The sequence below is a fragment of the Symphodus melops genome (genome assembly GCF_947650265.1).
Source record: "Symphodus melops genome assembly, chromosome: 6".
Classification (NCBI taxonomy): domain Eukaryota; kingdom Metazoa; phylum Chordata; class Actinopteri; order Labriformes; family Labridae; genus Symphodus; species Symphodus melops.
Genome location: NC_136696.1, coordinates 28,236,178 through 28,260,805, shown reverse-complemented (window position 1 = coordinate 28,260,805; position 24,628 = coordinate 28,236,178). Strand labels below are relative to the sequence as shown.

Sequence of the window (24,628 nt, the reverse complement as noted above, 5' to 3'; positions counted from 1 at the left end):
GGAAAAAAACAAAAACAAAACGTTCCTATAAATGTTGTTTCTAACTAGATTAACTTTACGTTCGCTTGAAGAGATGGTCCTGGGCTCGACTTGCTCACACAGTCTTTGAAGGTCATGAGTGATTTGTAGCGACGTTCATTATTTTATGACTAACGGATGTTTTAACGTTTTTTATACCTCCTTGTCGGTTTTAGTGACTTTGAACTCTAAGTTGTATCGCTCCTCGTCGATCACGTCGATCTTGTGGTGGATCTCTCTGCACAGCTCCTGAAAAGTAAAGACACTAAACTTATTAATAAACTCAACCTGAACGTAGTGTTGACTCAATCCACTACTGGAACTAAAACTTTACACAAATTCAAACAAACAAACAAACAGTCACGCTAAGTGACGCACATTTGCATTTATTACAGGCAAAATTTATTTCTATTATACACACTGTATATCATTGGCACTAAACCTGCAAATCCTTTGGATGAATAAACACAGAAAAGAATCATGAATTTAACTAAAACTTTGGATCTTCTCTCCTCTGGTCTCGGGTGTATTTTGGCTTCACTTTTGTACAACTGAAGGAGAGAGTGAAACGCTCCATATCAATACACTCAATGATTTACTTGAGTACCTGCAGCTCCTGCATGTTCCTGGGCATGGACACAGAAGGACAGGTCTCTTCCATGTACCTGCTCCTCTCCCTCTCTCGCTCCCTCTCTTCCTCTTCCAGTAAACCTTTGGCGATGGAGAGCATCAAACTCTGTCGGACAGAATCAGACGTCGACGTAAAGTAAACCCCTTTTTGATTTCTCTTACAAGCACAAATGATCTCTCTCTTCATTTATTCAAGTCAGAAAACGATGAGAACAGGAGAGTAAATCAGCGTCTAACAAAAGCTGAAGTGAGATATTCTCAAGTTGAATCAACAGTGCAGAAAAAACCCCAAAAAAAACGTTCACCTTAAGTTGATGCTTACGACTCGAAGATATCTTTTTCCTGATTTGAGAAAAAGGGGAGATGTCAAGTATAAACATTTTGTTCACTTTGTCCAGAAAGGTCCTGAAACAAACATTTATATTTGATGACTTAAAGGAGGAAACATCCAGCAGATTATGAAATTACAATTATTTTTTATTCAATTATGAAAGAAATTGGAAATCGTTAGAATAAATGTTGCTGCTGCATAGTTTCTACAGTAAGATGAAAAAGTATGTTATAAAAATGGCATTTTAGAGTTTCAGTGTTTTTAATCCAAAGTAGAATAAAGACTATTAAAGAAGAATGAGGCACAAAATTACTCACTCAGACATCTTGGCGTTTGACTTGAGTCTGCAAAAAACATTACAAGTTTTTAAATATTAAATAAATAAAAATTAAAAAAACAAGAACAACTTAATTTATGTGTCCTTCGCGGCTCTGCAAACTCCCCAGTGATAAGAAAAGTCCATCCTCTCCGTCTTCTGCCTGCTCAAACAGGCCGTTTGGAGATGTTCCCTTCATGACGTCACAAAGGGCAGTAGCCCCTCCCCTTCATGACATCACAAAGGGCAGTAGCCCCTCCCCCAGGTGGGTGACACTCCCACAGCTAGGTGTTTGTTCTGCCCTCTGAGTCTGCCTTCTCACCGTAAACAATAGGACATGGAGCCAGAAAGCAGCGAGTACACCCGAGCCCTTCCAGAGAGGGGGCGTGGTCAGACACAGCTCATTTACATATTTAAAGCTACAGACACAGAAACAGCCTGTTCTGAGCAGGGCTGACATAGAGGGGTTTATAGACATGATCAAATACAGGATCAGAGTGGATTTACAACAACACACTTCACACACATGATGAAGAGGAGCGAGGACACTGATTTCACCTGGTTGGAAATATAAAGAAAGTATAAACATTGGAGGAAACGGCTAACACAAAGGAAATAAAACAGGGGAAAGTGGGGTCAGGTTGATGATTGGAATGCATCTTTACGAACTTCCCAGAATAATAAATCCACTTCGACGAAACATAACACCAACTCGGAGCATCAACTGTTTGTCTGAAGGAAAAACATAAATCCACTTAGATGAAAGGTAACACCGACCAGGAGCATTAACTTTTTGTCTGAAGGAAAATCTGCTCTTCTAAATTTGGAAAAGAATCTTCGGGCCATTTGTCCCCCCCATGGACTTCCTGTCATGAAAGCTCTTGTCTTCTGGAAGATTATCAGGAAACATTTGATACCTTCTCTGGTAGTACGAAACATCGCTGACATGACTGAACATAACTTAAGCTCTCTGAAAATAGAGAACGAGCAGGACACAATCCAGAACTTCAAAAGGCCGTCCAGTCTTTCCCCTAAATGGTCTAAAAGACATCACGACAATGACGTAATCAAGTGATTTTAAAAACATGCACACACAAAATTAAATCAAGCATTCGCCGACTTGAGAATTTGGAGGCAACGTTGCAAAATCAGAAAAATTCCTTTATACTCTAATGAACTGTGTTTTAATGTACATATATTTTAGTGGTCATACTTACTATATACACTTATACTTTAAGAGGAAGTAACGTTCTTTTTCAACAAGATTTAATATCATTAAAATCTGTTCATGATATGAAGTAAGTTGGTTTTCTTTATTACCCATGTTTCAATGCAAACACCTAAAAATCATTCAAACAACATAATTTATCAAGAGAAAGCAGAGTATCGTCAGCGTAAAGAAATGTGACCTTTTCATAATTCCACGATGACAATAAAACAAAATAGCTTCCTGATCGTAGCACACTGGAATAAATCATTTAATGAAATGTTGCTTCTACTTTCATTGAGTTTCAATTTTCAACTGCTAAAATTTGACAGGAAATCAAACAGAAACAGAAACAATGCAACTTAAAATAAACGTAAAAAAAAACATTATAAGTTTGGGATTGGAGAGAAAGGTTGAATGTCCTTTAAATGTTTTAAAAGCAATATACAATTTTTAAAAATCTGTCAGATATCTGTTTGACATAATTTGGACCTACCAAATGTATGGATTATGGTATATGTTATTTTATTTTTTTTAATTTTATTTTGATTGCAGTCTGGGTGAAAATACAATTTAAAATGTTAACGCTGTAGTCTTCTCTCGCTGTAAGAAGTCCTTTAAGCTTACTGTTGGATTACAGGAGGCCTGAAAGCTGAAGCCCCCTGAGGACTCAATGACATTGTGACACATTTATCAATTATGTGTTGATGACAAAACAAAATGTCATGCCCCTTAAGTTTTATTACTCATTTAAAAAGGCTACGATCAAAACGTCTGGGCCTCGGGAGAACACACAACTATGGAGCTCAATAATCTGTTTCATGATATGATGAAACAACAAAACCCAATTGTCCAACATTACCTGTGTATGTTTTTTTTTAAAGATACTCGTACAGTCATATTTCATGTGATGGTAGTTTGTGAAACTGTCTTATCTGGGTTAAATTACGTCGGCCTTCTCTGGTCCTGTGAAAGTTCATGACGGCTCGGATGTGTGCTGTTTCATGCGTGGCGTTTTGGTTATAAAATGTTAAAATGGACTTCAGCTTGTCTTCTGACGACCCAAAACACTTTTTACACCGTGTTTGACATTCAACCAAATGACAGCTCGTTCACACACGGCTGGCAGAAGTGTCCATCAGTACTGACTCATCCCAGTTTATACACCCTTACAAACCTCTCATGAAGCAACTGGAGCAGTCTGGGGTTCAGTGTCTTGCCCAATGACACTTCAACACTCCTGACAGTCGTCTCTGCCAGTTGAGAGACGACCAAACCACAGAGTCAAAACATTTTAAAATAGTCTCCTGGTTTAAAGTCGTTGTTCGTTTTAACCCTTAAAGTCAAAGCAGATTATCATCAGCGTATAATTATACTTCCTGGATAACTTCCTCATTATAACAATCTGCTATAATTGCACAATTAATTGACCATTCAGTGAAACCCAAGAATCCATCAATCCATTAGACCGTCTATCAGAACAGACTCGACTTGGACACATAAAAAACAATTCAAACGTGGTAGAAAACACTGGAACTATCACTTTCCGACTCTGGAGTCCGTTCACATCAACACACCTGATAACTCGGCTCTACAAGCCGGCAGCAGCAGCAGCGTCGGACACTTCACACTTAAACTTCACCATTTTAACATATGAAAGCTGCTGAGTCATCGTCATCGCCACGTTCACCCAGCGACAACACGAGCACAATTCGTTTCACCGATACGGAATCAGCTTTTTGTGACACACAAGAAGGAATAATGTTGTTGTATGAAAACAGATGATAACGGTTTGAATTGTAATTTGCAAAACCAGCAGCCGAGAAGAAAAGAAAATCTCACCCGTTAGTCGAAGAAGAAACGGAAGGAGCGGCGGATTTGGGAAGCTGCTGAGTTTTTCCAACTATAAGTTGGTTTATATTGCATTCCCGAGAGGAAGAGGAAACCCCATCCTTCTCTTTATGGAAGTTGATTTGCTTTCACACACCAATGGGATCCCCACTGCCTGAAACAGAATATCTGACCCCCCCTTCACCCTGGAAACCTCCTCTCTATCTCATTATTTCAAATCACCGCCTCCTTCTAGATTATTCTGTTGATTGTTTTTTTCCTCTGGATCCATAAAAAGTAGTTATCATGAGAGTGGAGATAAAAGCCAAGAGATGAAGGAAATAATAAGGATAGGAATGGATGCAGAGATGATTGTATGTGTGCTCTTGAGATCGACGTTCTTTAAGGGGAACCGAAGTGATGAAAGTTAAACGGACAGCAGGTGGATGGGTCGCAAAAAACCAGTCAGCGGGGAGTTTCAAAAGAGTCATTTAAGACGAAGCTAAACGGACGATATAAAGCAGCTGCTGTGCGGTGAAAAGAAAACCTTTCCAACAAAGATGGAGCAGAAAGAGCTGGACCACCACAAAACCTTTGGAGAAACAAAAACCGTTTAAGAACTTTTGTTTACACAATATGAACATTTGGTCTCGAAGGCAAACAGCCAACCGCTGCAAAGCATTTCTGAAGCTTTAATACTGACGTGACAGCTGGAAGATGCTTGAGCGTTGGACCAAAACACAGAACATTACATTTGTTGTCAATTAAGTTCAAAGCTCCTCGGTTGCTTTAATTTTGACATTCTGGAAAAATTGCAAAAACTTTCAACATTTGTTGTAATTCCTAAGAATATCCATGAAACGAGTGTTGGGTTGTTTGGTTTTTAAAATGGTTTGTTGCTTCAGATGAACCCTTCAAAACACATTTTTAACTTTAAGAAAATACTTTTGATTCTCCATCTCGGACACAAATAAAGCAGCAAAGCTCAAGTATTTCTTTTGGAGAGGGGCGAGTCCAACAGATGACTGGGCTTGGGTGGGGGGGGGGGACAAACTGTGTTGACGGACAAACTGCAGCATGTGAAACCATGAAAACACAAACCATTCACGAAAGAACAGCAGATCCCTAAAGGACAACCAGCTGTTACAGCCGTAGACATTAAACCAAACAAGCTCCAATATTCAAGGAGCGAGAAGATGGACGTTCCAGTTTCTGGTTACTGAAGATCATTAAAGGTTGTTGGTGTTGTTTTCTTGGCATTATCTGTTGAAGTCCATTACATTTACAAAGTGTTTTCACAGCGTCCCCCCCCCCCCCCCCCCCAGTCCCCCCCCCGTCCCAGCAAGAGAAGAAATCCATGAGTTGTTTGTGAAGAGATGTGGTGAGTGGACGAAACCAAAAATAGACCGAATGAACGTCAGTCGGTGAAGACGAACAAAAGTGAGGACAGAAGCAAAGCAGAGCTCAGTCAGGAAGGATCGACTCCAAGCAGCACATCTGAAATATGCTTCATGGGTGATATCAAAAACCTCAGTCTAGATCGGTCCTGGTCTCAAGACCACTTCTGACACATCCAGAAAAAACCTCTTATTTCAAGTTAATTTAAGATCAAACTTAAATACATGTTTTATTCTGTTCCATCTCGTGATGATCGTTCGTCTTTGACAGTCCATGGCGACTTGACTCGGCCTCTCGCCGTGCCTTGGTCCTGGTCTCGACTACAACACCTTGGACCCATCCTTGTGCTGCAGAACAGTCCGGTTCTGGCCTCTGTCACCGAGGACTTGCTCATGGGGGGACTGATGTGGACTGGTGTACCGGCGCTCTGAGCCTATAGTGACGGATGTGAAGTACAGAATCATGATCCATGATCCAACATCGATTCTGGATTTCATGGAACTTTTCTTCGTTCAGTTTTTTCTCTTCTATCCTTCGATTCAGCGTCAAAACACCACACAGCAGCTCAGTACATCCTTTTCTTTAATATTTGAACAGTACAAATTATATTTGACTTTTAGAAACATGACACGAGAAACATCGCTTCACATTTCTGAATATCATAATGCATCGAGAACATTCGGGGCCACTGAGAAATCACCTGAGAGAACGAGTAAGAAAATTATTCAGTTTGATATGACGACTTTGACCTGAAAACAACGCGGGGCCGATACGTTCGCTTTCTTCAGTGTATCACACGGGAATCAAAACATGACGCGGGGTAAATATGTCCTCCTGGGCGGTTTCACCACGACTGGTAAAACACGAGCACTGTACAATAACTAGCAAATATATATTACAGCAAGTTGCACTTTACACAAACGTAATGTTCTTCATAGTCCGCTGGAAATAAAACATCAACTCAATTTTACATGATATATCGAGAGAAGGTAAAATCATACAAAGTGTGCAAATGTCACCATACGGTCACAGGACGACTGAAGGCACCGTACTTTTAGCTTCCACTCGTACCAAACGGCTCACATGACCACTGAGCGGGTTTATCCTGGAGATTAACGGTCAGAGCAGACTGATTATTCCCACTTTGGCTGCCGACAACATTTTGAAATAAGAAAAAGAAAATGTGAGACTGTGCGGTGGTACTCAACTTGTCGTAAAACTGGATGATTTTATCAGGGTCTGAGATTAAAGGTCACATGACCTCCTCCTCCTCTTCAGGTGAAATCAGTGTCCTCGCTCCTCTTCATCATGTGTGTGAAGTGTGTCGTTGTAAATCCACTCTGATCCTGTATTTGATCATGTCTATAAACCCCTCTATTTCAGCCCTGCTCAGAACAGGCTGTTTCTGTGTCTGTAGCTTTAAATATGTAAATGAGCTGTGTCTGGCCACGCCCCCTCTCTGGAAGGGCTCGGGTGTACTCGCTGCTTTCTGGCTCCATGTCCTATTGTTTACGGTGAGAAGGCAGACTCAGAGGGCAGAACAAACACCTAGCTGTGGGAGTGTCACCCACCTGGGGGAGGGGCTACTGCCCTTTGTGATGTCATGAGGGGAACATCTCCAAACGGCCTGTTTGAGCACACATTTTCTGAAAAGTGGAGCAGGCAGAAGACAGAGGATGGACTTTTCTCATCATTGGGGGGTTTGTAGACAGACTAGAGACACATGTTAGAGGAACATGGAGGAGTTAATTAATATTTTACCTTTAATTACGTTTTTTACGCTCAGACAACAAAAATGCTGAATATCAGTTTTCTTGTTTTTTTTTTTTAATGTAAATATTAGCAATGCTTTTTTTTTGGTAACAAAATAAGTATTGCAACATGTTTCGGTCTCATTGATTTCTGATTGATTTTAAATTGTAATGTGAGTTTACCTGCGACAGGTAGAAATAAAGTCACCAGAAGCTAAACTTGATAATTCGACTTCAGGTGATTAAATGTAGAATCTCTCTCTCGTTGATATCCGACTCGTTCCTCTGTCACATGAAGCTCCAAAAGAAATCTTTAAAAGACAGAAAAGGTTTGTTTTTGTTTTTGTGGCGTCCCTTCACAACCAGACTAAAAGTTATTGGGGGGTTATTGGGGGGGGGGGGGGGGTGTTGTAGCGTCTTAAAGCTTAACGTAGTGACTGTGGGAATGTAAACAGTGACGTCGTTCTCTCTCATCGATGTGATGTCATCGCCCACAATCCCCTCAAAAAGGAATAAAAACATATTTAAATGAGATTAAAAACAAAAGTTGCATTTTAGACGAGTAGTGCAAAAAACTAAAATCACCTGTTTGCAGTGTAAAACCTGAATCACACTAATACTGATAATCCACAGATAAACTTCACCCGGCTTCACTGCAATCACAAAATAAACCCCAAGTTCACAGAGACGCGAGAGTCCGAGCACCGGGGACGAGCTGTGGCTGAACGTGGGACCACAGTCTTCCTCACAGAGGACAGGTTGGGCCGTTCATCCTCCATCAAGTATCAGGGAAAAAAACACACGAGGAGGGGGGGGAGGAGGGGGAGGGGGAGGGGGAGGGGGAGGGGGGGGGGGCTGAAAATGTCACGAAGCAGATTCAACATTTCTGTGCAAAGTTCCCTCCTGTGGTAGAAAACGATGTGAGAGTTGGAATCCAGCCGGTGGCGTCACATCAGCGTCTTCCAGTCTTCAAGGTCACGAGCAGCAAAGTTTCTATTTAACCCACGAAGCACAAACAACCAAACAACCAGCAAAATAGATTTTTTTTTTAGGAAGAAAGAAAAAAAGCAAAGACGCGAGTTCCTCTCCGGGCAGTCGGATATTTGCAGAGTGTCGTCGTGGACGCCGAGCCGGCTGCAGGTCGAACCTTTTGCTTTCTCTAAAATGCATCTTTAGCTCGTGCGCTGATCTCGCCACACAGAGTTCATGACGTGGATCTGATGATGAGGCTCCGCTGCACGAGGTGGACGGCGTCCTGCAGGGACATGTGGAAATGTTTCTGAGCGTGAACACGGCGTAGAACGCTCGTTAAAAACGTTCAGGTTCTGCGACTCTGAATGTTGCACGAGGTCGAGCAGGCGCTGCACGGGTCAGACGCTGCACGCCATCACGAGGCGCACTTCTCAAAGCGTTGCTGCTTTAACGGTTTCGGTTTAATCTCAAATCGACGTCGTCGGTCTGATGCAGCTGCAGGACGGACGCCATCTCCTAAAGGCCCCCGACACAAGAGGCTGCCCGTGGCGTCGCCTCTCGTCTCGGCCGAAAGGTGGAACTTGAACGAACCGCGGAGACTAAAGCTGACGGCCAATCACAACGCACGACCTGCACAGGTGAGAGGAAGCAAACTCTCCAGGCCGGCAGGCGGCCGTCGTCTGGGAGACGAGAAGAACACTTCCTGTTCTCCTCGGGGCGTCGGGGGCCTCGCCACGTGGCGTGATCTTCACCTCCTGAGAGAGTTATCGTGAAGTCGTGCAGAGAGCGCCGCCGTGTGCGACACGAAGCTCGGCGATAGGTCGAAACAAGCTGCTACAACCCGTGACGACGAGACGCCGCCTCAGTACGTGAAGCTCGACTGTGCTTGCATATTTATTTCATCGCGGTTACAGTGACATGTGACCGGCGGGGGTTGGAAGTTTTTTCCCCCGATGTAACGTGGCGTCTGTTGGAAGACGAGCGTTTGCAGATTGAACCAATCAGCTCGTAAAGATGCATTTTAGATCCAGGTATCCGAAGCGGACCGCTCGAGTGATTTCCTTCCCGTTTGATTTATTAGACATCAATAATCTCCTGAGATCTCCCGTGAAGAAACACACGCCGCACAGCGCCATGGCACACGACTGAAGCAGGATATAGCGACTGTACAGCGGACACTACGACGGCGTTATACCAAAGATGCGGTCTACATTGAAGTGAAGTCTATTGCGTCTCCTATTGGTCGAGCCGGGGGAGGGAGGGAGGAAGGGGGCGGGGTCACATTTACAGGTTCGAAACATCAAATTGAGAACTTTCACAACAGCTGGAGTGAGGCGAGGTCGAGGGGCGAGTCACGAGCAGCCGAGGCTGATGGGAAACGGAGTCAGGTCCACGCCACTCTGCGGGAGATGGCCTGTTTGAAGCACTCGGGGTCGACGTTGCCGCCGGGCCGCAGCGCCCTCTCCAGGCTCACCAGGACGTTCTGGTGGCACTCCCTGATGTTGACCGGGTACTTGGCCCGCAGCAGCTCGTAGGCGGCGATGAGCCTCATGTTCTGTTTCACCATCAGATACTGGATGATGCACGTCGGCGCCAGGGAGAAGCCGTCTCGGCAGTGGACCAGGACGCGCTTCCTCTTCCCGGCGGAGGCGTCGATGCACTCGTTGATGTCCTCGAAGCAGCGCTGCTTCAGCGCCGGCCCCTCGCCGAGAGCGTCCGGCACGTCTCCGATGTCCACCTTGAGGCGGGACCAGCTGTGGCGGGCGCCGCGAGAGCAGGTGCACGGTATGAGGCTGAGGCTCGGGCCCGGCTCCCCCGGCACGCTGCTCATGTCGATGATGCTGTCGATGTTGTTGCGGCACAGCGTGCGCCCGTTGTACGCCGCGTTCAAGTTGCCCACGTAGATGTAGTCCGTCACCTTGGAGATGACGGGCTCCGAGTACTGGAAGTGTTCAGGACCGCTGGGTTTGGGCTCGGGCGTGCTGGGGCCCCTGGCGCCGGCCGGCCCCGTGGCGGCTCTCCTGCTGTAGTTTCGCAGCTTCTTGGAGCCCGAGCGGGACGGCGGGTTGGAGTCGGACTCGGAGCTGCTGTTCCAGGGCGGAGAGAACAGAGAGAAGCGGCTGGAGGACTTGCTCTTGTTGAGGATCTCCACGGGGCTGGACAGGCCCGAGCTGGACGCCGTGGTGGACGCCGAGGCGCAGAACAGAGACGCTCGCTCCAGAGATCCAGTGCTGCTGGCTGCTCCTGCACTGTGGGCCTGCTCCATCTGCAACACACACACACACAGCTTACAGGTCAGAGAGGCTGTGTGTGTGTGTGTGTGTGTGTGTGTGTGTGTGTGTGTGTGTGTGTGTGTGTGTGTGTACCTGAGCTTTGAGGTTGTTCTTCCACTCCTGCGTCTCCAGCGCCTTGAAGCGTCCGCTGCTGTCGGAGGAGATGGACATGCAGAGGGGCCGGTGAGCTCGGGGAGGGAGCTGGGGGGTGAGGGCCACGGGGACGGGGACGGGGACGGGCCTCGCATTGTGATGGTCGCTTCTACTCATCATCAGATTTGGACAGGAGCCTGAAACACACGAGGGGGGGGGGGTAACATTACTGTTTAAACTGAAGGCTCACTGTCTGAATCACACAGAAATGTTAGCATGACTTTGTTAGCATGACTTTGTTAGCATGACTTTGTTAGCATGACAGTATCATGAACGTTACATCAAGTTATGTTTCAAAGGAAATCTGTTAAAAAAAACAAAAACATCACAGTTAATTTCTCACATTTTGTGACGAGTTGAAATGTTGAAGTTAAATCCTTGAGTATAAATATTATCATTATTATTATTCTTCGTTATATTGTTTGGTTTCCAACATTGTTGTGTTTGATGTCCTGCTGCTGTTACGTCATAATTTCCAAGCTCGGGATCAATAAAGTCCGTGTTTGTATCGACTGATCCTCTAACGGTGTCTGGAGCTGCACTTCTTATTGTTGTTGTTGTTCATCTGTTTCCTGTTTCATTACTTTGCTTGTCTCGTCCGTCTTGTGTCCTGCCTGTCTGTATACTACTACTGGATGCCTTGAATTTCCCTCGGGATCAATAAAGTATCTATCTATCTATCTATCTATCTATCTATCTATCTATCTATCTCGATGTTGTACTTGTGACTTTGTAAATATGTTGTCTGGGACCCTGTCATATATAACACATGTGTTGGTGGCTGCAGTCTCAGGACTGTGCATTACATTTAAGTTGAAGTGTTTGTGTGTTTCACCTACCAGCACATTCTGAGCGGGCGATGGACTGAATCTGCAGAGTGTTTTGGGTTTTCAACAGGCTGTGAAGAGTTGTCACTATACCTGCAGAGGAGAGGTCACCTTGTGGTTAAATCTGTCACTGTGTTCATTAACACATTAAACATGATCTTACCGATCCGTCCATTGTGCCTGCAGGGCTCCTTTCTATCCAGCAGTCTGGTCCAGTCCTCCTCGGCCTCCATGGTCCGCCTCCTGCACACAGAGGCACAGAAACCGGCTCAGGCGGCCCGTCATCTTCGGCTAGCCGAGCAACGCTTCACCTCCATCGGATAGACATGAGAGCAGCGCGCGGCGCGGACCGACCCGACCGCAGCTAGCGGCTAAGTTAGCCGCTAACGGCGGGCTAACTCAGCTAGCCGCTAACGGCGGGCTAACTCAGCTAGCCGACACAATAAGCTCTCAGTGTGTGCGAGTCATTCTGCCGTCGTTTATTTTTCTGCCTCGAAGGACAAAGTCAGGCCGGAGAATATTAAATCACCCACGCTGCATATCACCCCAAACATGACGCCGGAAAAGGTAAAAATACTGGCACGTTAGCAAGAGGGCTAGTTAGCATGTTAGCATGAGCGCCTCTTCGCCTTTTTTTAAAAACATCAAACTGATCCCGCGTTCAGTGCTCGACACCGGGCGACGGTTGGCTCACAACCCGCCGAAATGTGACCATAAATACGGCGGTCAAGTGAATGGCTAGCTGGCTGGCAGGCTGGCTACCAAACAGCTTCACCAGCCATCACCATCATCGTCATCATCATCACAACCCGCGACCCCCTGTCGTGATGAACTGAAGAGGGTTTATTTCCCCCCTGAACTCAGACTTCCAGGTTTTGTTTTCTGTCTTTACCCATCAAAAAAAGTTAGTGAAGTTTGTTTTTCAAACCAGGAGAGTTGGTTAAATGTTAGGAAGTGATTTGGGGGAAAGAAACGCGGGTTTCTTCACCATCTAGACAGAGAAAACTACCTGAATGTCTGAACTCAGGGCAAACATAAAACAGAGGTAATGATGCAGTTTTTTTTATGGCCACTTGAGGCTAATTGCAAAAGTGAGTCAAGCTCCACAGACCAGCATGCAAAATGTAAATATTCTGATATTCCTCTGATATAGAGGGCAGAATATGTTATACATGTTTTAAGGTCCTGTTTTGTCAAACTGTCGTGACTTTCTCTGTATTTTTTTTAAATAAATTTTTTGGCTGATCGATGTCATAGAATTTCTGTAATTACTTAGTTAATGTGTAATGTTACTTCACTGTTGCTGATGACACCGAGGGCAGCTTGCAGAGAGTCAACAGCTGTACCTGACATCTGCAGGACTTATTGTTCACTCCTGGATCCTCGACGTCAGAACTACAAGTGTGACGTTAAATCACGTCTCCTCCAGTTTTCATCTGATCTATAAACATTTATCAACGTGAGCCGTCTGAGTCTGATTGTGTGGAGTCAGGTCTTTATCATTTGTTTGTTTGGATCCCCACGTTCAGTAGCAACCGCTCTCCCTGGGGTCCACTCACACAAACGAATCCACACGAGTTAAAATATTAATGTATAAAAGTTCAAAACAAAAACGCCAGAGTGTCAATATTTGCTGGGGCAGTGCAAAAAAAAAAAAAAAAACACAACTGTGAAACATCTGTAAAATATTGGATCAGCTGTGAAAATATTGAAAAGAATAATGTGACTTTAAAAAAAAATTCAATGAGTCATTTAACTGAAATGTTTTTAACTTGATGAGCTCTTCAGAGTGAGGAAGAAAAGTTTTGAAGGAAACAAATAAGTTTATACTTCTTACTACTCCTTTTCGGACATGTTACTTTAAAATAATAATAATAATAATAATTAAAAAAATATATATATTGTTGATTATTTTCTTATTTTGTTGTTGTCTTCACATGTTTGAAATAAAACAATAAAATAGAAATTATAATAAAAATAATAAAATGAAATAAAAAATAATAAAATAAAAACATGACCTAAATAGCTGTTTTTAATCCTCCCTTTTTAATTTATTTTCTTAAAATAAATGAACAAAATATGATTTAGTTGAGCATCGAAGAATAAAACAGTAAAAAGGCAGGCGATCATTTTAATAGAGCTAAAATGACATCTCACAACGTGCTCAATTAAAGACGAAGCTATCCGCTCTTAAACTGTTAATGCACTTACCTGTGTGCGTGTGCGCGTGATCACCTGGTGGTCGATGTCGGCGGGATTCTCGGTGTGTCTGCAGACTGAGGCAGCAGCTGTCTGACAGCAATCATCCGCTCGCTCATCTTCAGCCCGTGTTTTTCTTCTTCTTGTGTTTAATTGGATGGCAGCGCCTCTCTCCAGGTCTCCTGGTAACCCACCGACCTGCTGATGTCACTGTTCTCCATAATGAAGCGTCGAGTGTATCTGGCTGCCTTTGTCCAAAAAAAAAAAAAAAAAAAAGAAAGAACAGGCGGGGGGGAAATTCACAGGAGAGAAAGAAGATCGACGTAGAAGGTCGGTCACGTCTGCCATGATGTGATTTAAGGTGAGCAGCACACGCAGCTGCGGCGCTTCTTAACCTTTAATTATCTCTCAAAGCTTCATTATCAAAGTGTTTCATTCAGACTGTTTGAAAGTCAAACATTCAAATAACCAAAGTGGAGATAATGTTGGGTGAACATTAATTTAATACATTTCAGGTCAGTTAGATTTTAAAGAGGATCTTTGAGTCATAATTAATCAAACATCCTTCAGGTTTCGTTTCAGGAGAGGGACGTCAGGTGGAAATACAACGAGCATGATGTGATTGGATATAACAGTAATATATAATGATTGATTGATTGACGATTCCTCCGCTCTGATAATCCGGTCGAGAACGCTGCAGGGTGCCACATTGGTCAACAGAGCTGTCAATCATGACGCTACATTCTCTAATTCTTGCATCAACGAGCGTGAATCTTTGACCCGAATCCCTGTTATCCATTAACATGGAGGAGGCGGGGCTTATGACCTAGCTCCACATATGTTGGCTTCACTCCCAGGCAGCAGCTCCTCTCCGTCCATCTCGTCTGTGTTGTTGTGAGTTGAATTGATCCAAAAACAAAAAGTGGATTATGACGCCAGCAGACGGCCGGACTCAGACCGGTGAATCGAAGCACATGGGAGGGGGGGGGGGAAGGGGGGGGGGGGGCAGATATCAGGCTTCTGGTCATTTTTGTTTTTAAGAGGTTAATTAAAAGTGAATGAAACGTTTGAAGCAGTCAGCGGCGTGTGATGTGCAGCAGGAAAGACAACACTAGACGTGTTGCAGAGCTGCATGGGTGGGAGGGAGATTTGCATTTCCAAGAGTCTCCTTCAGCTCTTTGACTCGTCACTGTGGGACCTGATGGACCTCGAACACCTGCCTGAGGTATCACACGTACAGGGAGTAAAAATCCATCCTGCTAAACCTCGTTGTCTTTGGTCCCGAGGGTCAAAATGAAGCTGATTCTTGATCACTTGTTTGTGTTGTTTTTTAAAAGGACAGCTCTCTGACAGCTCGGCTTCGTTAAGAGCGAGCGAGGCGCTCTGGGACGAGTTAATGACGTCTGATCTCTGGAGGCCTGAAGCAGCAGGACGACACACCTGCTGCCGGAGTCAGCTTGATTGATCTGAACAACGTTCGTCTGTCGAGGGGAAAGACGAGCGAGCGCAGAGAACCAGGACTCATGACTTCCTCTGATTCATGATGACAGGATTATATTCCTCATCATTGTTGTTGTTGTGACACATGTTAAAAATCACTGAACTAAATCAGCTCTTTGCTAACATGACATAAAACATGTTTTAATGTGTTTTTATATAACAGATAGAATTTATACATTTTTATAAACTTAAAGGAGGAAGTGAAGTTTCAGATCATTAAAGTTTTTTAAGGCGATAAAATCAAAGACAGTTTAGCAGCATGTTATGAGACGGGCCGAGCGAGCAGCTCAAATGTTGAAGGAGAGAGAATCAACGTTTGGACTTCCTGTGTTGTGATTTTAAATGATTCATCCGCAATCAGACTTTTTTTTTTCCTTCTTCTTCTTCTCACGAGGTAAACCTGGAGGAAGTTTGCTTTTACACTTCGACATCATGATGAGTTGTTTTTTTTAATCTGCAAAAGTTTTGAACCCGTGAAGCGAGTCGATAAACTCCTTCTCTTCACTTTGTTTTTAACGACTCTTTTATCATTTTAAACTCTGCAGCACTTTGAGATTGAACAATGTGAAGTGCTTTACAAATAAAATGTATTATCATTATTATTATTATTATTTCTTCATTGATTAAAAAAAAAAAAAAAAAAGACCAAAGACTTTAACGTGTCCTGAGCAAAACAACATGAATATTAATTTTCTCCTTTGGTCTGAAAACACTTTAATAAAACAAGTCAAGAGAAAGACAGCCTGTCAAAATATGTAAAATACAAAACAATCCAATAGATTCAACTATTTACATTTAACTCTTCAGACATGACGTGTGTGTGTGTGTGTGTGTGTGTGTGTGTGTGTCCCTCAGAAGGGGAGTCTGCTGGACAGAGGAATCCTCTTCTTCAGATTCAGGGTGGAGTTGACCTGCTCGGCCGACAGCAGGTTGTGCCACTGAGCGACCGGCCGCCGCGGGTTCGACAGCATGTCGGCCCAGTGCCTCAGCTGGTTCCCCGTGGCGTCGCAGCCCAGGAAGATCTTCCCCATGGTGTCGTTCCTGGTCATGGCGTCGTGGTCCCACACGGAGATCACCAAATGCACCTTCTGTGGACGACGGGAGCAAAGACGTCAGTCGGAAAGTGTGTGCATCTTGCTGCTCGCTCCGTTTTCACGTGTTTCTCAGCTTTCTATGTAAACGTGGTCGTCGTGGTAACGCGGCCTCACCTGGATCTGTTCAAACGTCACGTCGAAGGTGAAGGACTCGTTGTAGTAAGGGCTCAGCGTCCTCTTCTTCACTGTCGTCGTTCTTTTCCTCCACTTCCTCCGATCCAGAGCGAGCTGCACCTTCACGTAGGGATCTGCACGACATGTCGGGGTGAAAATAAGTCATTAAAATGAAAAGAGGCACGATACGGCGTTACTCGTCTCACGAGACAAAAAAGGAGACAACTAGAAATGATCAGCGAGCTGTGTGAGGAAATGAGCTCAGAGGTTTTTGAAATCATTTCCAGTTCTACTCCGGATTTGATCACATTCTTCCAGAAACCTTCAGTGTCCTGTAAAAGATTTTTTGTTTTGACCCTTATAGAAGGAGAATTAAAGTCTTGGGTCAGGGGCGTGTCCCCCCCCCCCCCCCCCCCCCCCCATAATCCAAATCTATGATTGGTTGGTTAAAATCAATATTCTGTCTGTTTTCAACAGTCTAAATGTTATAACTGTTTTTGTTTTTAATTTAAGTTGTAAATAAATTATTTGCATATTTTCCTCTTTTCATAAAAAAAAAACTCCAAAACAAATGCTCACTTTTTAACTTGCGGTCAACTTTTTTTTTTTTTTTGCTGATAATTGAATTTGAAGTTACTCAGCATTCATACAAGAGTTTGCACACAATTTTCTAAGAGCTTTAAATGAATGAATGAATTTGCACACACTTTTGTTTTTGTGTTATTTATAAGAGCGTGTCATTAGCGGGGATAAAAAGAGTCAAACATGAAATTCATTTTATGCCACACTTCAGAGGTGCAGCTTGAATTTGACAACAGGCAGTTCAGGCAGCTGCATTAGGACCCCAGACCAGGAGGGGGACCCCAGACCAGGAGGGGGACCGAGAGGGGTCAAGAACTTGAACCATAGCGGTGATCCCAAAACGTGCATCTGACATCACTCACTCTCTATCGGAGAGAAAATACTAAACAGGAAATGAAGAAGAAGAGGAGTAATGTTCTCGACACGGTCAGACATGATGGTGATGAACGTTCATAAGGTCTCGGATGATACGTTAGGATGTGAGTGAGTTCGGTATGAGATTCTGCTGACCTGAAGCCCCGCTGATGTCCATGCACTTCAGGTTTTTAGCCTCCAGGATCACCACGGTCAGTTTCCCCGCGGTGGGAACGTAACGCAGAGAGAAGCAGATCTCGCCCAGGTTTTCATCCTGCAGGACGAACCAATCAGACACAACGAAGAAAGCGTCTATAAGCAACTCGGACATCATGGCAGCTGCATCGCTCTTCCTGATTGGTCCTTTAAGAAGCTAAAACAACAAGTAGAAAAAGCTAACCTCGAACTTGGCGGGCTCTCCGAGGTCCTCCCACTCCTCGATGACGTGGTTCCAGTCGACGCTGCTGAGCTGCACCCGGAGCTCGCCGATGATGTTGTGTTTGGAGAATCGGTTGAAGTCGAACACCTGCATGACGACCGTCGACTTCAGGAGGGACGACTTTGATATCTGGAGAGAGAGAGATCACTCGGCTCAGACACGATGATCCACTTTTCTGATAGGCTGCCGGGACGTCACCGACCGCCGTCCTACCTGGAAGTTGAATTGCTCGTTGAAGACAGGGTTCAGCGTGTTCCTGAACACTTTGGTCTCGCAGGTTTTTGCTTTATCGGGGCAAATGTAGACTTTAGTGTACGGGTCTGAGCTTCCCCCCAGGTCCATGGCCTTCAGGCTGTTGGCTTTTTTGATCCCCACGATGAGCTGGAGACAAAGAAAGACTCACTTTGAGGACCCCGTTTGTGAAAAGGCTTTAATGGGTCTTTATAATATTCAGAGGGTTCGAGTGTTTGTCACTTAAAATCACCTCAGACTGAGCAGCGTTGTATTCCAGCGAGTAGAGCAGCTTTCCTCTCTGCTGTCCGGCCGAGCCGTAGTCCACGTCGTTCACATCCGGCTGAACCTAAACGCTCATCAGGTCAGAAGATAATCAACCCACAGCTCAGAGAAATCCACTTCAAATCACTCCAAGCAGAGAAGGAAAAATGCTAATTATAGTTTTACAAACTCATATTGACTTATCTTTCTGACCACTTGGGGGCAGCAGAAACAAGACGAAACATCATATGCATCCATAATGTTTGCTAACTCATTGAACTTCCAGGGTCGAGAGAGGAGGAATGAACTTCCACCACGAGTCCCTTTACACCTTTAAGAAAAAGCTAAAGACCCAGCGCTGCACACAAAGACGTTTGATGATGACCATGACATTATTCAGGATGGTTTTGATGCTGATTAGAACTCTGAAGAAATACTCTGCCACTAGCCACTTCCTGTCAGCACCTCTGGTTACTTCCTGTCAACACCTCTGGTTACTTCCTGTCAGCACCTCTGGACACTTCCTGTCAGCACCTCTGGTTACTTCCTGTCAACACCTCTGGACACTTCCTGTCAGCACCTCTGGTTACTTCCTGTCAACACCTCTGGACACTTCCTGTCAGCACCTCTGGTTACTTCCTGTCAGCACCTCTGGTTACTTCCTGTCAACACCTCTGTCAGCACCTCTGGACACTTCCTGTCAATACCTCTGGTTACTTCCTGTCAACACCTCTGGACACTTCCTGTCAGCACCTCTGGTTACTTCCTGTCAGCACCTCTGGTTACTTCCTGTCAGCAGCTGTGTGTCCGTTTTGATGAGACTTCCTGAGGTTTGTTTCCTCCTGCCTTTAACATCTTGCTCAGTTGGATAATAGCGTCTGCAGCTAATTGATTTTGTAGACATTGTTTGGAAACTCGCCCCCTGCTGGTCTCCAGAAGGAATGCAGCCAAAAGGGATTTAATTCCACTTGTAACTGTCAGGTATCACATTCACCAGCAGAGGGCGCCGTCACTCACCAGAGACGTGGTGGTTTTTCCGTTCACGTCGTTCAGATTGATCTTCTCGTCCTTCTTCTTCTTCTGCTTCTTCTTCGAGCTGCGGCAGCACTTGAGGCAGATGCACCCACAGCAGAGCAGAATCACCACAAGGCCGACCACAAAGATGATGAATATCGCCCATCGAGGCACTGCGGGAAAAAAAGGACATTCACATGCAGAACTTATTTCAGGAGTCCCACGGGTCATTTCTGCATGAGGAGAACGGATTTCACGATTATCACGTGATTGTGACGGGAAAGGAAAAAGAGTCGTTGGGAGAGGAAGGGAGCGGGAATCATAACAACAAGAGAACAGTTTTATATGCACACACAGATAATTAAATAACAGCTGTTAAGTGATTCAGCTTTAGTGTCTGTTTGTTGGTTAAACTTGAACGACAATAAAGCCCCGTTTCCACCCAGCAGTCCGGTACGGATCGGTACAGTTTGGTTCGGTTCCGTTTGTGTTTCCACAGACACCGGGGCCCTGTTTGATAGGCGGCGTGTAAGCCGGATGCCGATAGCTGCTATGTAAATTGCGTCATATGATAGCAGCTAACCGCTAACAGCTAACAGCTAACCGCTAACTAATAACAACGGAGAAAAACGCTTTCGACCAATCAGCGGACTGCAGTGCTTAGCTCCACCTTTTCGGGTCGGCTCCACATTCTTGGCACCCCAACGGAAGTGTCCCAAAAAGTGGGACGGTACGGATCGGTTATTTGGGAATCTTTCCCGGGATTAGTCTGTGGAAACGCTGCAAAATGAACACTGTACCGAGACGAACTGAGCCGGACTGCTCGGTGGGAACGGGGATTATGTCGTGTGCACGCCAGTCATGCGCGTGGTGCAGAAAACTCCACTGTTAAAAAAAATGAACCACTCACAATGAAAATGATTAAACAGAAATTATAATTAATAATGTGCAAAGGATGAAACTTTATTGATCGTGTGGGAAACTCCGTGATCTCAGAAATAAAATGAGAAGTAAGAAAGTGATTGGTTGGGGGAGGAAGGAGGTGATTGGTTGGTGACTTACGGGGGATGCTGTCCAACAGGCCGCTGATGAAACCAGCTGACGGCTTAATGGTGGTGTTGGTGTACGAGGAGATGGTGGTGGTGGAGAGGACGGCGAGGGGAGGAGCCAGCGAAGGCGAGGCACGAGGTAAAGGACGAGAGGATTTCGGGGCTCGACGGAGGTTAGGCATGATGAGGAGGATGAAGAACGGAGCTCTGGAATCAGGAGGACAGAGAAGACACGTGTTAGTCTGATTAGACTTTTTGTGTTATGACTCTAAAAATCGTCCTCCATGTTTTTCATGAAAACCGAATTAATCAGCGTCCTGGAACGTCATCGGGTTCAGCTGCTCTCAGATCCAAAATGTAAAGCCCCTCTTCTTATGATGACATGAGTCTTATTTTGTAATGTTATTTAAACCTCTGACTGTCTCTCTCAAACATCTGAGTGACGTGACTGAGTGGAAACTCCACCATGAACAAACATTGCTCACAATGCTTCAACACGCTGTTTCCGTGTTAGCTGCCTCGAGCGTCAGTCAACAGAGCGGGAAGAAAAACACATGTACTCATTTATCTACAGAATCTCACACACACACACACACACACACACACACACACACACACAAGCAGAGAGTGGACCTTTGACTGGAAACAATCCCAGTTTACTCAATAAATCAAATTACGTTCTCGCTTCAATATGTAACAGAGCAGAAGAAACATCGTCTCAGCTCAGACATAGGATGCATCCTCAGAAGGCAGCTAAGTGTACTCAGTGCAATAAGGAGACTCACAGGAGGATTCACAAATCAAGGGTACCCATAATCAATCAATATATGAACTCCATTTATTCCTTATGTAAACCAAGGAGTGATATTTGAAAGATAAGGAGCGGCTGTGTTGATTCACTCACTGTGTGAGTTTCTGTCTTTACTTTGTCAGGTTGATGAGGGTGTGTTGATGGGGTGGGAGGTTGCTCATGGGTTGATCTTGGGGGGGGGATTGATTATTATTTCTAACAATATTAATCAAAAAAAGACCGAAATGCTGCGATGTCGGGACTCGGATGTTGTTTTCACCTGGCTCCAGGTGGATCCCTGGCTTGTTGTTGATGCAGTCAGATGTTGTTTCTTTGTCTATAGTTTTATCTGCTGCTGGTCACATGACAAGTAATGAGCTGATGATGATCCGCCGTGTGAGTTTTGTAAAATGTATAAAATCTGCTCAATTTCAGATAAACAGTTTTTGATTGGATTGACATTAATTAGTTTGACAAAGAGGAAGGAAACGAGATGCTGTAGCTCCGCCCCCTGGTGTTTAAAATGAGTACTGCAATCTAAACTCTAATCATCACAGAGAGCTGTCTGGCTCCGCCCCCTCCTCTCACACAGGTCAGCATGTGGTGGACACTGTAGCTTCAGTGTTTAGCCAGCTCTCCATGTGGTGGACACTGTAGCTTCAGTGTTTAGCCAGCTCAGCATGTGGTGGACACTGTAGCTTCAGTGTTTAGCCAGCTCTGCATGTGGTGGACACTGTAGCTTCAGTGTTTAGCCAGCTCTGCATGTAGAAACACTGTAGCTTCAGTGTTTAGCAAACTCTGCATGTGGTGGACACTGTAGCTTCAGTGTTTAGCCAGCTCTGCATGTAGAAACACTGTAGCTTCAGTGTTTAGCAAACTCTGCATGTGGTGGACACTGTAGCTTCAGTGTTTAGCCAGCTCTGCATGTGGTGGACACTGTAGCTTCAGTGTTTAGCCAGCTCTGCATGTAGAAACACTGTAGCTTCAGTGTTTAGCAAACTCTGCATGTGGTGGACACTGTAGCTTCAGTGTTTAGCCAGCTCTGCATGTGGTGGACACTGTAGCTTCAGTGTTTAGCCAGCTCTGCATGTGGTGGACACTGTAGCTTCAGTGTTTAGCCAGCTCTGCATGTGGTGGACACTGTAGCTTCAGTGTTTAGCCAGCTCTGCATGTGGTGGACACTGTAGCTTCAGTGTTTAGCCAGCTCTGCATGTGGTGGACACTGTAGCTTCAGTGTTTAGCCAGCTCTGCATGTGGTGGACACTGTAGCTTCAGTGTTTAGCCAGCTCTGCATGGGTCTGTAAAGCTTTCTGCGTTCTAACCTCTCTCCATGTTTCATCTCCAACATTGATCCTAGTTTGAGCAGCTTTCTGCTGCTGGAGCTTATTAGAAACATGCAGAGGCTTTTTAGTTCGGGTACAATCACTTCTATCTGAAGCAGTTCCACTGCCCGCTTCCATCGCTGCAACACCTGTTCACCTGATAACTGCTCTCATATCTGGCAAACCCAGGGGCGTCTAAAACGGCAATGTGCTCTTTTTATCAAACCAATCATTGCCTGCATGATCTGACTGTCTGTGTTAACCAATCAACACAACAACTGGAGGAGGATCCTCAACGCTGCAACAGCTCGTCCCCGTGTGTCTTTAATAAAAGCTGTTAATAAAATCTTTACTCACTCTTGAAGGCTGTGACAGAGATAAAGACATCGACCCGAGTCAACCGAAGGCTGAAGGACTCCGATAGAAAACTGGGAGTGTGCGTCGTGTTTGAGAGGGAGTGAAGAGGAAGGAGGTGACGGCGAGCGCAGACCGGACGTTTCCTTAAAACAAGCCGTCACACCCGTTTGATCAAAAAAGCAGGAAACGCCTCCCCTCCCTCCGTCGCTCTTTAACGGTAACGAGCAGGAAAAACACGTCAACATCAGGCCGTCAGAGGCAGCGGGGCCGGAGCACTCACGTCTTGTTTTTGGGATCATCTAGCCTCCAAAAATGTCAGATCTTTAACACAGCAGGACACCATGGACAGCTCTCTGGGCTGCAGTACCCATTGTAAACACTAGGGGTCAGAGTTACATACTGCTCCTTTAAAGGTTACAAAATGACTGACGAGATCTAAACCAGGATGTAAACATCTGTATCAGTGCGGTAACTTAAAGGTTGCCGTTGTGTTTTTAATCATCACGGAGAGCCGACGTGAAAACGTGTCTGAAAAACAAGTTTGCTGAACAGGAAGTGGACAAACAAGCCCGAAGCTGTTGACACGTCTCGCACAAGTTAAAGTACAGAAACAGACAAAGGACTCGTTCTGTCTACAAAAACTAATGTTATAAAGACGTTATCTGTCCGATCAGGTGTCAAATCAATGAAATCAGTCGATCAATGCATCACATGGAGACGCTCAAATGGTTTAGATAAAATGTCCTCAGAGCGACGTTTCTGTATTTAAAGCACGAGAGGAAGAAGACAAAAGGAGGAAGACAAAGACGTGAGAAAGAAAGAAAGAGAGAGAGAGAGAAAGAGAGAGGGGGGGGGGGGGGGTTTAGTGCTGATTTAATAACCTTTAGTTCAATCCAGTGATGTTCCTGAATAATCTGAAGGTGTGAAAGAGATAAATCAGCCTCACCTGAGAGGAAACCTTTCCTTCATCGAGGTCTCATTTCTCCTGCGTTTGTTCACTCGTTGTTTTTGTTCCTGTCCTGCTGAGCTTCACTCGTCCATCTTAAAGTCTTAAAGTGAGTCCGCTCGGACCTGCAGGAGCCACCACACCTGCTGAACACACACACACACACTCACACACACACTCGGTGTTCAAACAGAGGTGGAGTCGTCGTCGCTGATAAAACAGTTATTCAAATAGGTGTCAGCAGAGAGAAGAAGCCACAGAAACAAGAAGCAAACAGGAGCGGTGAAGGCTTCATGAATAATCACCTGCTTTGACTCCACTTTATATTTTCTGTCAAACTGGTTCGATGCAAACGATCGATTATTTGCACAAGAAATAGTGGAGAGGGTTTTTTTTTCATCTGGTCTTTTTTCTCATCTTAATGATGGACGTGTTTTTTTTAAAGCATCTCCTGTGTTGGCTCCTCAAACATGAAGAATATCTTCTCACTGACGAAGCTCTCTGGATGGTCACACACAGCGTCAGGGCTGCACGGTGGTTTCCTCACAGCGAGCGAGGAGGTTGCTGGTTTGAATCCCCGTCCCCGCAGGAACCTCTCTTGTGTTGAGTTTGCATGTTCTCATGATGCATGCTGGGAACTCCTGTCAGGTTAACAGGTGACTCTCGG

The 24,628-nt window shown here is 44.9% G+C and overlaps 3 protein-coding genes across 3 annotated transcripts in view; all 3 read right to left on the bottom strand.

Annotated features, from left to right (window-relative positions):
- Nucleotides 1-24,628, bottom strand: part of LOC306825238 (troponin I, fast skeletal muscle-like) — an 89,956-nt gene that overhangs the window by 594 nt on the left and 64,734 nt on the right. Inside the window, exons 2-5 of the mRNA XM_079345842.1 lie at nucleotides 1,297-1,843; nucleotides 954-990; nucleotides 626-754; nucleotides 178-267 (exon numbers count right to left, since the gene is read on the bottom strand). Coding sequence (XP_079201968.1) covers nucleotides 178-267; nucleotides 626-754; nucleotides 954-990; nucleotides 1,297-1,304 — 264 coding nt within the window. The 5' untranslated portion in view covers nucleotides 1,305-1,843. The remainder of the gene's footprint in view (nucleotides 1-177; nucleotides 268-625; nucleotides 755-953; nucleotides 991-1,296; nucleotides 1,844-24,628) is intronic.
- Nucleotides 6,296-12,813, bottom strand: LOC306825236 (uncharacterized protein). The gene is made up of 4 exons (XM_079345840.1): nucleotides 11,870-12,813; nucleotides 11,719-11,799; nucleotides 10,820-11,016; nucleotides 6,296-10,719 (listed from the first exon to the last, which is right to left on the bottom strand). The coding sequence occupies exons 1-4, from the start codon at nucleotides 11,937-11,939 to the stop codon at nucleotides 9,838-9,840; spliced, it is 1,230 nt and encodes a 409-aa protein (XP_079201966.1). The 5' UTR covers nucleotides 11,940-12,813; the 3' UTR covers nucleotides 6,296-9,837.
- syt8 (synaptotagmin VIII) lies at nucleotides 16,059-24,354 on the bottom strand. The gene is made up of 10 exons (XM_079345838.1): nucleotides 24,267-24,354; nucleotides 23,962-24,107; nucleotides 20,560-20,753; nucleotides 19,501-19,670; nucleotides 18,473-18,568; nucleotides 18,202-18,369; nucleotides 17,950-18,117; nucleotides 17,706-17,823; nucleotides 16,614-16,747; nucleotides 16,059-16,493 (listed from the first exon to the last, which is right to left on the bottom strand). Exons 2-10 carry the CDS (start codon nucleotides 23,982-23,984, stop codon nucleotides 16,257-16,259), a joined length of 1,308 nt encoding a protein of 435 aa, XP_079201964.1. The 5' UTR covers nucleotides 23,985-24,107; nucleotides 24,267-24,354; the 3' UTR covers nucleotides 16,059-16,256.